This window comes from Mustela nigripes, chromosome 3 (genome assembly GCF_022355385.1).
Source record: "Mustela nigripes isolate SB6536 chromosome 3, MUSNIG.SB6536, whole genome shotgun sequence".
NCBI classification, from domain to species: Eukaryota; Metazoa; Chordata; class Mammalia; order Carnivora; family Mustelidae; genus Mustela; species Mustela nigripes.
Genome location: NC_081559.1, coordinates 76,312,688 through 76,327,116, shown reverse-complemented (window position 1 = coordinate 76,327,116; position 14,429 = coordinate 76,312,688). Strand labels below are relative to the sequence as shown.

At 34.9% G+C, this 14,429-nt stretch overlaps 1 protein-coding gene across 1 annotated transcript in view; it reads right to left on the bottom strand.

Annotated features, from left to right (window-relative positions):
- Positions 1 to 8,063, bottom strand: part of PPP1R1C (protein phosphatase 1 regulatory inhibitor subunit 1C) — a 63,184-nt gene extending 55,121 nt beyond the window's left edge. Inside the window, exons 1-2 of the mRNA XM_059395493.1 lie at positions 7,983 to 8,063; positions 6,329 to 6,389 (exon numbers count right to left, since the gene is read on the bottom strand). Coding sequence (XP_059251476.1) covers positions 6,329 to 6,389; positions 7,983 to 8,063 — 142 coding nt within the window. The remainder of the gene's footprint in view (positions 1 to 6,328; positions 6,390 to 7,982) is intronic.
- Between the last annotated feature and the right edge of the window lie 6,366 nt (positions 8,064 to 14,429).

The window sequence follows — 14,429 nt, the reverse complement described above, 5'->3', positions numbered from 1 at the left end:
TTTACCTGCTACCAACATTGTCTCTTTACATCATGCAAAAGTACCTCCTTGTTATTTTCATCTGCAGTATCCCCCACAAGTAGGCAGAGAACAAGAAAAATGAAGTGATTCGATCCCTACCATCCTTCTGTCATATTCCACTAAGTTATTTCTTATTAAAATCAACATAAAAAATAAGCAGTGTGTATTATTATTCAAAATGAGCAGAAGTATTAATTTTGCTGAAATAAACAAGTTTAATGATTTGCCCTTTCATTTTTTCTTTCATTTGATTTGAAGAATATGCTAGTGCCTTTGAATACTTATAGTATAGCAAACCTTGGCATTACTCAGAACTGGAACCTCATCTTTGGCTCACAGCTATTCTGACTGAATGGGCTACTTGGCTGCACAGATTGAGTATTTATGGGAAAATAAGTCAATCAATTGTGAGGTACATGAATCTCTGAAAGCCACATGCGTCACTTGTGTGTAAATCATTCAGCATGGTTTGGCATTCAATAACTCATAGAAATAAATACTGGGGAAAAAAATGGCTTTTCTGGAAATTCCTTAGAAATTAATAACAGTTAACTCCTAAGTAATCTTCCAATATTGGGCTTTTCTTTGTTTTATATTGCCATTAATAGTGAAAAAGCAAAATAAATGCTGAATAAACAACAAGGATTGCAGATCAGAATGAATTACAACAACATCCCCACAGAAGAGAAGAAAACTGAGAATGAAACAAAACTGTATGGATTGTGAGTCCCTCACAGTTTTTATTTGAGTGCCTTTGATTGGAGGTCCTTGGAGGTGACAGGCACCTCAGGTATAGGATTGATGATTTCTTACCTATCCTTAAGTTCCAGGAAAATCCTCTGTAATTCTGGAGCTTGCACTCAGGGTACCTTTTGCCTTTGACTATAAATCAAACAGAGGGTCTCCATGATAAGAGATTGTATGTATACGAATGTCCTAACACTGGAAATAAATCTCCACTTTAATTTTGTTGACCTTGCAAAACCTCCCATCATCAGAACTTTCTGGAGCCCCTCTATTTTGAACAACTCAACCTCAGTCCAGCAATGTTCTCTAGCTATTACCTTAATTTCTCAGGGCTATCAATACAGAGCTTTCAAGAATCTCATTAGTTAATTTAGTGTCAGTCCTAAAATGTAAGAAACTCATATGCTACATCCAGAATGGACTGTGGCTTCTTTTTCAGTCTGTGGAGTCAAACAGCCCAATCAATTGGGATACCCAGTTCTCTCTACTGAGCAGACTTACTATCTTACTACCTCAAGGTTGAACAGAGAAAGTGTGATATTTAATTCCTATGTCTTATATTAATATTTAGGATCCTCACCTATGTGAGAAAATGCTTTTGTTTTTATGCCTCATTTCCAAGAATGTTTCAAGCCAAAAGTGTCAAAGAGAAAGTCAGTCTCCCTAAAAGTCGTCTGTGATAGGAAGTTCAATAAAAAGCCCCAGAAAACTATTTTACTTTGAATTTCTGGTCCCACTTTTTAGATGTACAATAAACTTTTAAATGGCACCAAAACTTCTGGGTACTTACCTAAAACGTCACTAAGCTCCAGGCCTCTTACAGTTCACTCATGCATAATAGGCATCAGCTCCATTAAACTTAATTGTAACCATATTGTCTCTGCTTAAAGTAAGTGAAAGAGAATGAATTTCACAAACTTTAATACTCAGAAGGCCTAGGATGGCTTTTTACTGAAAGACCATGCCTAGCTCTGGGTTCCAATGCCAAGAAACAAAGAGAATTTGGATAGAGTTCATTAAGGCTCTTACAGAGACTAGGAGTATTCTATTTAGAAACAGAAATAATAAAGTATTATTTTTTGTATTTGAAGAGGTGGGTAAATTAACTTTTATGGAGGAGAGTAAATAAGGAATTATTTTAGAATAAAGTGAGGATATTGCCCAAGTTTGATAAAACTATTTTCTAACATCTAAAAGTAATTGATCTGGAATTGAAAAGTAGGGTTAATTACGGATTCCTCTTTGAGATATACAAAGTGGAGCAAGTTTCATGTACTTGGGTTGATTTTTGTATCTTTCACAAAGATGTGTGTTAGATTAGGTACTTTTTAAAGTTCTTTCAATTCTAGATTTATAAGACTGTTAGCCAAATATAGTCTTCTCGTAAATCTACTTAAAGACAAATAATGTTTAAGTAAATCTAGAAATTTAATGAAGTAAATTGCAGAAGTTGGCATCTATATTTTGCATCCTTATTTCTATATATAGAGAACTGCATCTATATTTCTAAATAGAGAGGATTTGTATGTATTCCTCTAAATAAAAATACAGAAACCAAACCAGTTAACTCCAGACAATATAAGAGTTAAAGGGAACAGCACCCAATATAAGAATAGACAAGGAAGCTCTACAGTGAAACCTCAGAGAGCTCATTATAAATAGGCCCTTAATCAGAAGATGAATTGAAAATACAGAAAAATAAGCAGTTTTCTACAAGGTTACTCACACCATCAGCCCCAGAAAATATTTGAAAAAGTTGAAATTTTTCTTTGGTGCTTTTCTACCTTTACAGGTCAGGCTTCAAGTCTCTTTTTACTGCCATCTGGCTCTTTACAGTCATTCCTAGAAGCAAACATCTAGTTTCTGCTCTTTCCACCATAAAGACACACCCTTTGCTATTAAATTTTTTTCAGGCATGATGACTTCAATTCAAAATTTTAGTTCTGCTTCCCATTGTTTTGAGTTAAGTTATGGTTGTTAACCAATGCCAGGGGTGATGTATCCTAAATGGGTTGTGTATCTGTTTCCTTAATGCTTCTGCTGCTGAGAATTCTGGGCCATTGGATAGAAAAGGACTGAGGGCACATTTTGCTGCCCCTGAAATCCTTCTAATCAAATGCCTATCTCATCTATGTGTTTAGACTTGCATAGATCAACTAGCAAACAAACAGTCTGGATGTACAAGTTAACATATCTTTCTATTCTATTTCTCCTCTATCAAATATAAACAATGCCTATATTTTTCCTTTCTTTTTTTTTTTAAGATTTTATTTATTTGAGAGAAAGAGATCACAGGTAGGCAGAGCAGCAGGCAGATAGAGAGGGGGAAGCAGGGTCTCAGGGCCCTGAGATCATGACCTGAGCCAAAGGCAGAAGCTTAACCCACTGAGCCACACAGGCGCCCCTGCATATGTTTTACTGAATCTAAGAGCAGACCAGTCTTTCACATACTTTTATAACTGACTGTTTCTGCAAACTCCAGGAAAGTTTTTTTTTAAAAAAAGAGAAGATATGTATGATCTATCTCCTTGTTATGAGGAAGTGGTGATATGTTTAATTCATTTAACAGTGATTATAAGATACATATCTCTTTAAATGAATTAGAAGGGTTTGTTAAATATGTCTCTATATGATATAATAGAAAATTTAATTTTCTTTGCTACATTAATTGGAAATAAAGATTTTCAGGGATTTGAATTTTAAACAGCATTAATGACAGGTGCTTCTAAGAACACTCAGTTATTTTGTGGGGAATTTTAGTAAAATTGAAGAGATTTATTTAATTCACTAGGATTTAGAGCTGTACACAATTGTTATTTGTTAAAGAACATATTGCTTTTAGGGCTAGAATAAATAATTGCTTAAAAAAGGTCATTTAACACTTGAGGTTTTTGTTGTTACTGTTATTTTTGTTTTGTTTAGTAGAGAATGTTCAGGTAATATTTGGAACAAAGAATTTTTGGGTCAGTCATAAGTACTAAATACAAGTGAGGTTATGAAAAAACTTACTCTTATGTTAACATTTAAATATTACATGCAAAGGTTGTCTTCCAGAACACATCAGCCAATGACACCTAACTTTTCACTTTACAGTTTTCAAGGGGTATTCAAATTAATTCTTTAAACCATTTTAGCAACCCTGTGAAGTAGAAATGATGGACATTATCTCCACATTATAGATGAGAAAATAAAGCTTGGAGCTGTTGTCCTTTATCCAACTAAGACCAAATGGATATGGAGACTTGTATTTAGGTTTGGTTTGGTTCACTGTGGGGTTTGGTTACTGTTTGGTTGGTTTGTTTGGTTCTTTCATTTATTTCTCCAATAATCATGGTTCTAGATCATTTTTACTTGGGAAGCTATGGAAGTGTTTGATTTTTTTTTTTTCCTGCAAGAACCTACCATTAGTCCAGAAATCCCTGTTTGTTATACACATTGCTATACATAGGCAAGGGCTAATCAGTCCCTTCTAAATTATTCTGGTTTACAAAAAGAGGATGAAGATGAAGGGAGGTGACATTAATAAAATGACACAATTCTCTGTGAGATGCTATTTGCATCTAAGTTCTCTCCACTGGTGTTTTAGAAGAGAAGTATGGAGTCAATAAGGGAAATAGAACAATGCCATCTAGTGATTAGGAGTTCTGGTAAGAAAAAGATTTCTAGAGAAAATCTAAATTTGATTTGCAGAGATACCTAAGTATAATTCTTAATCTACTAAATTTAGTGGTATAGACAGAATATTTATTTAAGTTTGGATTTTCTTGTCAGTAGGGCCTGAAAGTCTAGTCCCATTTACAGAGGATTTACTATGTTATGCAAACTGAAATTTTCAGGACCAGCATAGTGCCGTAGAAAATGCACAGGGTTTAGAGTCAGAATTATCTGAGTTTGTCTGTATAATCAGTCATTTATAGTGGAGTAACTTTCACCAAAATTACTTGACCATTCTAATACTTCTTTTTCTCATCTATAAGCACATAGTTGGCTTTCAGAAAATATTAGTTACTAATTTGGGGGCTTGAATGAGAGCCGCAAGGGTCATTTACATAACTTTGCCATATTCAAACAGTAATAGTATCTGTAGCAGGACACTTAGAAATCAAGTTGGACAACACCTTTTAAGGCTGACTTACAGGGAAATAAGTCTAGGATATTGTGGAAAAGTTGCATGCCGTGAGCAAGGACAGTGATGGAAAATTGCCGTAAAATCACTTCCAATCTAAGAAGATTTTATTTTATTTTTCTATTATTTATTTATTTTTAAGAGGAGGAGGCAGAGGGAGAAGAAGAGAGAGTATTAAGCAGGCTCCACACCTAGCGTGGATTCAGACACAGGGCTCCATCTCATTACCCTAAGATCATGACCTGAGCCAAAATCAAGAGTTGGATACATAACTGACTGAATCACCCAGATGCCCCAGAAGATTTTAGTATTATGACTATTTGTAAACTATAAGTACTTACCATTTGCACCTCTTTTTAAACCAAAATAAGTTAACATTTATTATGATAATACATTTGAAAATGATTTTTAAATGCTATAGCACTTTAAAGAAATAGAAATAGAAACAAATCCTATTTTCATCAGGAGTAAATTTGCCTTGGTTTCCCATCAGCTGAACACCTTCCTGGATGTAGACTCAATGATGAATATTCTATTAGAATTTTACTTTCTTATGTATGCTTCTCTAATTAGAAAAGAATTTGAAAAAAAATCAAAAACTATTTTGCCTTGGTATTCTTAAAACAGATTATTCGCTACAGCCTGTACTTAGACTTATTATGTTTCTATTATTCAAATTACTTCTCTCTACCCGTATTGTCTACCCGTATTGTTTAGACCTGTAAAAAACCCAATACCAAGTCCCGCCTGTGTTCAAATTAATGCTATGACCTTTGCTATCTTACTTGTATTTCTAGAAACAGCACTTAAATGTGAGCTAAAAATCACTTCCATTCAATAAGTAAATAATGTTTGTGTATTGCAGATCACAGTCATTTATCAGAAATAAGGCAGCTTTACTTTTTACAGGAAATGGAAAGTAAAACCTCAACAAATGGATGCAACCCTTCAGAATGACTCTCAAATGGGCAGTGCTGAAAATTGATCTCGTTCCTTGTCAATTGCATTATTCAGACATGACATCAGCAACAAAGCTGTAGCTAGTGCTAGCTTATTGCCCACCCCCATGACAAGCTTTCATAACTAAAAAAACCTGCTCTGTAGAGATACAAGCATCTCTTGGACTATAATTTGAGATTTGGAACCTAATTAAACAACTTTCCACCAACCTCATTAATAAGCACTGAATCGGACTCTGTATAAACAACAGATCATTTTATAGCATATCATCACCATTGTGTCATTCTAAAGGAAAAGCAGACTGTTGACCGAGACTGTTTCTGTATTTCTGATTTTGTTTGTGATCCATTTTTATATACTAGCTTGTTAGATTAGGACTATCATCCTAAATTGAAATCTTTTGGCAATGACATACTCTCTGATGTTCTTCAAACAACTCTGTTCTGTCAGTGCAAAGACATCATGCTTCTTTACCTGGAGGATTATGTTCATTGAGAATCATAAGGGATGCTGGTGTAGGTCTTCTTTTTCTGATCTGTGAACAACAAAGGCCCCACTAAGGTCAGTGAGAGTCCAACACTGCCCCAAGTTTACAGCTTGCAGAACCAGTCTATCCTCAACTTTTCCCAACATGAACAAGCAGATTTCTGGAAGGCACACAGTAGGTGCTCACTGTCTTGAATTACAGAAAGCCAGAGAGTAGAACTTTCAGATATTAGTATCACCTTTGTTGACCAAAAAAGCTACTTTTCCATAAAAAAGGAAGTTGTATATAATCAAATGATGCCACTGAACTAATGTGCAGTATAGGTACAAGGATGACTTGCTCGTTTTAATGGCTCTCTTGGAACCCCATAATGATGATGCCTTTAAGATCCATTATCGTTATTTCTAAACAGGTTAAGAGAAGCTCAGAAAACTTAAAATTTCTAGCAGGTTAAATTTAACAGCATGAGCTCTTCATTTCAATTAATATAAGCTTTTCTTATTTTCTAGTAACATCTTTAGGACAAATAAAGAATGAGTATGGATTTTAGGAGAGTAATTCATTTAAAATTAATAGGTTTGATATGGGATTTGTTTTTCTTACTTTAAGAATTACAGGAGCATATTATGATTAGACTTTCTAAGGTATTCTTGATTTCTTAAATATATAGGTAAATTCTTAAAATACATGTCAGTAGGATAGAGGATAAAAATTTGCCAATGACATTTTGTCCAGGACAGAACTGATGTCCCATTCAACATAAATACATGAAGTCTGTCATGTTTATTTGGCCTTGTCTGAGAGAATCTATTTCAGATTATCAAAACATCCTAGAAAGTTATGAGTCTCAGACTGAGTAATTATTTTTAAGACTTCATATAAAATATTTGGAAGAGAATTCAATGATAATTTAGGTTGTAAGAAATTAATGAATTAGAATGATGACCCTGTAATTTTTTTCTGCTTTTGCCTCCCTGCTGTTGTAATTTTACCACAAATGGTCTCTTAAGTGGTTCCATTGCATCAGGAGTCTAAGTAAATCTGAATATGAAAGGTGATACAGATGTAAAATAATTCTACATAAAAGAGATAGAGAGATAGAAATACAGAAATATAGATAAATTAGACATAGAAAAGGATACCAGGAAATGTTTAATACTATTTTAATATCTGCATAAAATGTCTTTTAAATTATACATACCATCTACAAAGTCTATCATATATTACACATACTTATAATTACTCCTTTGAATATATGATGAAAAACATTATAAAATATTAACCCTATAATCTGAAATTATTCCAAGGTTTAATGTTTTCATTGTTAAATGAATCTTTTTAATTTCATAAATAATGAAAAACAAACAGGTTTTTGGATCCAAATCTAAATCACTAATATACTCATTTTTTTTCTCTAATGGGTGTTAATTTTTTATCACATGAAGTGGTACATTTTTGCCAATAGGTCCCTCAATGCAAATCAAATACAAGTGCCATATGGAAACCAACTTATTTCTCAATCATATATCTTGGAAAGTCACAAAGTCAAACAAATTCAAGGTAGAGAAGCTTTCAATTAATAAGAATGTATGTCTGTATTACCTTATATACAGGAATTGCTCCCCACCCAATTTCACCTACCTGCTCTGCCGCTTCAGGTGCAATCTGACTCTGGAATAAAGGCACAGCAAATTGTATCTTTTTGGGACTGTTGGGCTCCATGATAATGACGAGAATTAGTCAGAGACTGGAAGAGCTCAGAAGGACTAGCCCCAGGTGGTGTCCAGGATGTGTTTCCTCAGGCACACTCCACCCAGCCACACAGGGCCCTTTGTAATAAATAGCTGTAATTCCAGAGGAGCAAGTGAAGATGCCGAGGTCTGAGTAAATCCCTTCTTCAACTCCACAGTGATGTCTGGCTTGCCTGTTCCTCCACCAATCTCTTGGAACCTCTCAGCACAATACAGAAAGGAACAATAAGCTAATTGTGTGCTTCTTCACTAATACACATGCCAAGGATTCACTCAGCAGCTAATTGAAAATGCAATACTAGCCTTGAAGGACCTGCTGCCCTGGGATTTGAAAGAAAGGCTCTATCCACTGTACATTACTAACCGGCTGCTCAAAAGTGCAGTGTAAGCTCCCTCTGAGTATTGCAGGGATGGGCCATTCATTATTGATGAACATAAAGCAGGAAGTTTTTAGAGTTGGGGGCAGGGTTTGGTATGAAATAATTTCATTTCTCTTGTAGCGACTTTTAAGTCAGACACCTTTGCCATTTCACATTCAGCCACCAAATTGATGAATGGCCACAGAAGATAAGTTGCAACCAATAATATCAGATATATTTATGCTGTGAGATCTGGTTAGGTAAAACTGACCATGGGAAGCAGAGCATTTGTGGTATAGTAAGGAGACTGCTGCCATGAACCGAGCAGATTTTAGTTCAAGTCCCATCTCTACCATTAACAAGTTCTGTGTCCTCAAGCAAATTGCAGACTGTGTCTAGGCCCCAATATCTTCATCAGAAAAAGGATGGGATTGGACTTGGTGACCTTTAAGCTCCTGTTCTGTTCCAGCATTCTGTAATTGTAGTTCACAGTTTTCATTAGAGTGGAAAGTATTGGACAGCTAAATTTAGCAAACAGCTTGAAAGTCACTGCTGCTGTAATGACCTCTATTTCATTTCCTGGTGGAGCCAGTTATATCCTCTGATTCGCAAGGATACAGAAGTGACTAGAAAACATCAGTGAAACCTAATGATATCCAACATTGTGGTTTATTATCAGTAGTGGAGATGTGTGTACAGTAAAGAACTTGAAAAAAAGCATAAAAAAAGGGTTATCTCCAGAATGATAGAGGATGATGGCCATACTGGCTAGTGGTGAAGGAGGGAGACAGTGGCTGGATCTCCACACTGTTAATATCCAAGGGGAGGCAACAGCAGACTCAAATGGCCTTCCTGCATTCAGCTCCTTTTGGGAAGGAAGCCTGAAAATGAAGCTGTTTAATGAGAGAAAGAACTTGAGTGCTCTGCTTTCTTATTTGAAAGACTTTGTTTGAAGAATACTAGGTTTTTGATATGTTTTTAGATTCATAGAATGTATTTAGATATTGAATATTGTTCCAGGTTTTTACAAATGAGGTTTTCTGTCTTTTGTTTAAATTCTGAGTCCACACCAGGAATCCATCTTAGTGATTTAAGTATACAATGTTCTGTTGAAAGAATATGGAAAGTAATATGCATTATTCAAGTAGTTTTCTATACCCACTAGGGGAAAAGCAAATGAAGATGTGGATGTGAAAGCACTTTCAGTTGGAGAACAGTGCTGACCAGCAAGACATCTTGTGATGTGCTCATCCTTATAGTGTTGAAAGGAAACTTAAAAATTACATTTTGTGTAACATTTTATAAAAGTCCCAGCATGAAACCTGAATCAGTATCATTAATGTAGTAACTTTTCTGAATATTTCCTCAAATTACACAAAAGAAAAACAAGACAGTATTTCTAGTGAGTAATCAATCCAAAAGTTTGCTTAGTGTAGTAATTTAGAGCATGTACTTGACAGCCTTGAGTTCAAACCTCAGTTCTGCTACTAACTCAGTTTATCAACTTGGCGGTAAAAGAACTTTCTTCCTGGGAGGTTTAGATGAATTAATTTCTTATAAGAGTTCATTATAAGGGCAGTACATGATAACTACTCAGTAAAAGATAACTATTATTTTTCTTTAAACTAGACTTTTCAAAAGGCTTGAAGATATATATTTTATCTGAATTAATAGGAAACCCTGCCTGTTTGGAATAATTTGATACCAGTTAGAACACTGGTTGATAAAGTGCAATTCCAGTACACATTATGGTATAAATAGCAATAAAATCATTCTCATTTACTAATTGCCCTATTTTGAATAGTTTGACCAGAAATTGTATCATTAAAGAACTTTCTAGACCCTTTAAATTTCTTCTTCACTGTATGAACTCTTGTGCATCATTCAGACTCAGCTGAGTTTTGTAGCCTCTAAGTAGATTTTATGGATTTACTTCTATCCACAGAGGGTTGAGACTACTCACCTTTTCTGTGTTTCCAAAGTACCCAACATACTTCTACTTGGTATAATAATTACCAGTTTGTCTTTTCTGTTTAGCATTTTGCAATGTCACCCATTCACATGATGCATATTTATTGAATAGATAGTGCATCTATTCTATGCCAGACCTTTTGCTATGGCACTGGAAGAAAAATTGTGTTAGAAGATGTTTGAGGTCTTTTCCAAGCTAAATTGTTATTCCAAGAATCAGTTAAATGCAACTTAAATTTGAAATAATCAGACATTTTAATGTGCTTACATGAGCAATATGGTTATACTAAATATCATGTGTACATTTTTTCCTTCCTTATTTTCATTAGAGAAAATAATAATAGCGAACACTTACATAACATTTACCCTGTGCCTGGTGCTGTTTTAAGTGCTTTATCTGTATTAATTTATTTAATATTCATAATAACCCTTTGAGGTAAATACTAATGCTATCCTCATTTTTAATTTACAATGAAGAAAACCAAAGAATTTAGGTAATTTGCCCAAGGTTATCCAGCTAATATGTGGCAGAAACAGGATTCAAATGCTAGTGGTTTTGCCTAAAGCCTAGCCTTTAATTAGATGGCTACTATCACATAAGGGCCTACAGAGAAGTTGGTGGAGGTACCAAAACCTACAATGGTTAGATGTTCTAACCATTCGAGTTCCATGGTAAAAGATCTTAAGATGAAGTAGCATATGAATAAAAGGAAAGAAGGTAGTAGAATACTAGTTAACCAGGAAGATCTTACAGCAAGTTAGATATCAGAATAAAATGGAGACTCTAGAGCTGTTAAGTCACCAAGCTGACGTGAAAGAAGGAAGTTTTATTTTTCTCTTTTTTTTCTTTCTCTATCATTAAAGATTAAAAATATCTCTGGAATAAGCAATAAAATAGTCTCTCTTCAAGGTAAGTGATACTGTGAATAAACAAGGTAATACATTAGGAGAACAGTTCAGTAGGCCTTCCTGATTTTACTTTATAACTGACCCTATTTTCCACAATTCTTCAGGACTTCCCTACAGACTACACTTTACCCTACAGCCAGCCTTTCTGTGGCCTCTCCTACTTTCTGGGGAAACTTTCCTGCCTTCCCTCCTTTTATCCAAATTGGATTCATCCTCTAATCCCACTTCTTAGTAAGTCACCCTCAGATTCTCCAGATAAGATGCATTGCTCTTTTTGTTCCTCTCCTGGTATTTAATCATATGTAGTTTTGTATTATTCTATAACATAACACATAACTTATGTGTTCCTTCAGCCTCTCTTCCTAGACTGGAATTCCTTTTCTATCTTATCCTAAACATATAAACATATACAGAACAAATCTAAGGTTGGCCATCTAGTCTTACCAAATAATTCCAGTTAGGCATCAACTATCTGATATTGTCAGGAAACAAGGTTTTTCTGTATACTGAATATCAAGAGATACTATTTTGTTTAACATTTGGTTGGCTAGTTGAATATCACTGAAATAAAAGCAAATATTTATTAAACATATTTTTAAATACGTAGGATTACATTAAATGCTGAAAATACCATAATGAACAAAAGCAGATAACATGATAGTGTTTAGATGCATATCTGTTGAAAACATTTCTAACCCGAATGCAATGGTTTTCAATCAACACTCTGATGATGGAGATATATTTGACATGCATTTCCTTTCATGATTCCTCCTTCATTTTTAACTATAACTTCATTTCTTTCATTAAAGAAAACCTATCATAATGCAAACAAGAATGACATTATTATTAGGATTATGTAGAATAATCTCAGTTATCTTTAATAGAAATAGTTGGAGAATTCTGAAACTTGCAATATTAATATCAACAAATTACTAGTAAAGCACCCATACCTAACTGAGACAAATAGGTGTATCTGTAAAATGTGGTCGAAAACCACTAATCTAAATGAAGTGGACCACTATCTCCCAGTACCTATTGAAATTAAATTTCTCCCAGGGAAATCATTAATCAAATGAATTCCTTTAGAACAGCTTCTAAGTTCATCCATTTTAATTTATTTTATTTTATTTTTTAAAAGATTTTATTTATTGAGAGGGAGAGAGCAAGCAGGAGGAGGGGCAGGGGGGGAGGGAGAGAAAGACTCTTAAGAGGGCTCTACACTGAGCACAGAGCCCAATCTGGGGCTCAATCTCATCATCCTGAGATCATGACCTGAGCTAAAATTAAGAGCTGGATGCTCAACTGACTGAGCCACCCAGTCACCCCAATGCCATTTTAAATCTTACATTTTTTTTTTCAAATTCTATACTTATAAGATGACTTCTTAGTCTAAGCTCACTATTTTATAATCTTACAATAAAATCTGAACCCCCAACAGTACTTAAGTATAAACGTGTACTTGAAATCACTCTTAATGCTTAAAGGCTGACATCATTGATTCATTCATTAATTTATTTAGTGCTTGCCATCTTCCTTAAAATTGTTCCTTAATTGCTTTATGATGGCATGTTTTTGTCTTCACTTTAACAATTTTGATTTATTCTAGGATTCCCATATCAATTAATGCAGTGTTTATTTGTTGAATTGAAGAATTACTACTATGTTATACAAATGCTCAAGGTTTTTTTTCCTCTTAAGTATGGATATGTCATTTTGTTTAATGTATAATATTTTCCTGGGTCATCACTCAATCATTTCATCTTTATCCTTGTTGAGACAGGTTCACTAAAGAAAGTCAGAAACCCATGAAGGGTTTTCAATAGGTCCGTATCAGCCATGAGACTAGAAGAAGCTCGACTCAGAGAGTGGGAACCCTAGGGATTTATAGAGTTGGGCCTCCTTTGAGGGACCCAAGGCACTATGCAACTTTGTGGACAGCTGTCATGGGAAAGCAATTCACTAGATACCTTAGGCAAAGGAACTTCATGGGGAGACAGAGTCAATCACAGCCAGAGGACTTTTGAAATTTTGGACCCAGTGAACTACAAGGAGACTGTAAGCTCAAGTCCAGCAAAGTCACAGGAATAATGGGAAGAAGAGTTGGAATCCAATCTTACTCTCTCCTTACCCAACTGCTTTTTCCTTTGTTTTGGTAATTTTCACTTTCATTCATTTCCATAGCTTAATTTTAGTCTTTCCCTGCCTTTTATTTGGAGGAGATTATTATTATATGAACTATAGAAATTATAATTCTTAAATCTACATAGAAGTGTATTAGTTATAAAATACTTCCATAAATATCATTCATTCATCCAACAAACATGTATTAAGCATCAAATTCAATGCCAAACCACTGGGATGTGAACAAGATATGGTCCTAACCTTCAAAGAACTTATAGTTAAGAGAAGAAGGCAAAATCCTAAACAAGTGAGCAGCACTGAGCTAAAGATGCTATAATAGAAAGTAGTAATAGGATACAGAAAGGGGGGCACCTGGGTGGCTCAGTGGGTTAAGCCTCTGCCTTCGGCTCGGGTTGTGATCTCAGGGTCCTGGGATCGAGTCCCACATCGGGCTCTCTGCTCAGCGGGGAGCCTGCTTCCCTTCCTCTCTCCTGCTGTGATCTCTCTCTGTCAAATAAATAAATAAAATCTTTAAAAAAAAAAAGGATACAGAAAGGGGACCTGGGTAGGAAGGTAATGGGTGATGCTGGGTTACAGAAAGTTTTTGTTTGCCTACATGGCAATTTTTTAAATTGAGATGACATTTTAACACAAATAAAAAGAAAAGATATCCAGATGCTCTTAATAAAATAGAAGGTCTGAAAAGCTGAACTCTCATATCCACAAGATCACAATCAACTCCAGTGTCATAGAGTAACCTTCTGTAAATATGGCAGTGATTTCTATATTGCAAATCACTCTAACACAGTCTATGTGTGGTATTGCTACATAATCCAGCTAGTTTCAGCCAACCCTTGAGCTAGAGGAGAGGAAGATAGGCATGAAAACGTTGTATACCATGCAAAGAAATGTGGGATTTACTGTGAAGGCAACAAGTATAACTAGAGAGATTTAAGTAGGAGAGTGTTATAATTTAA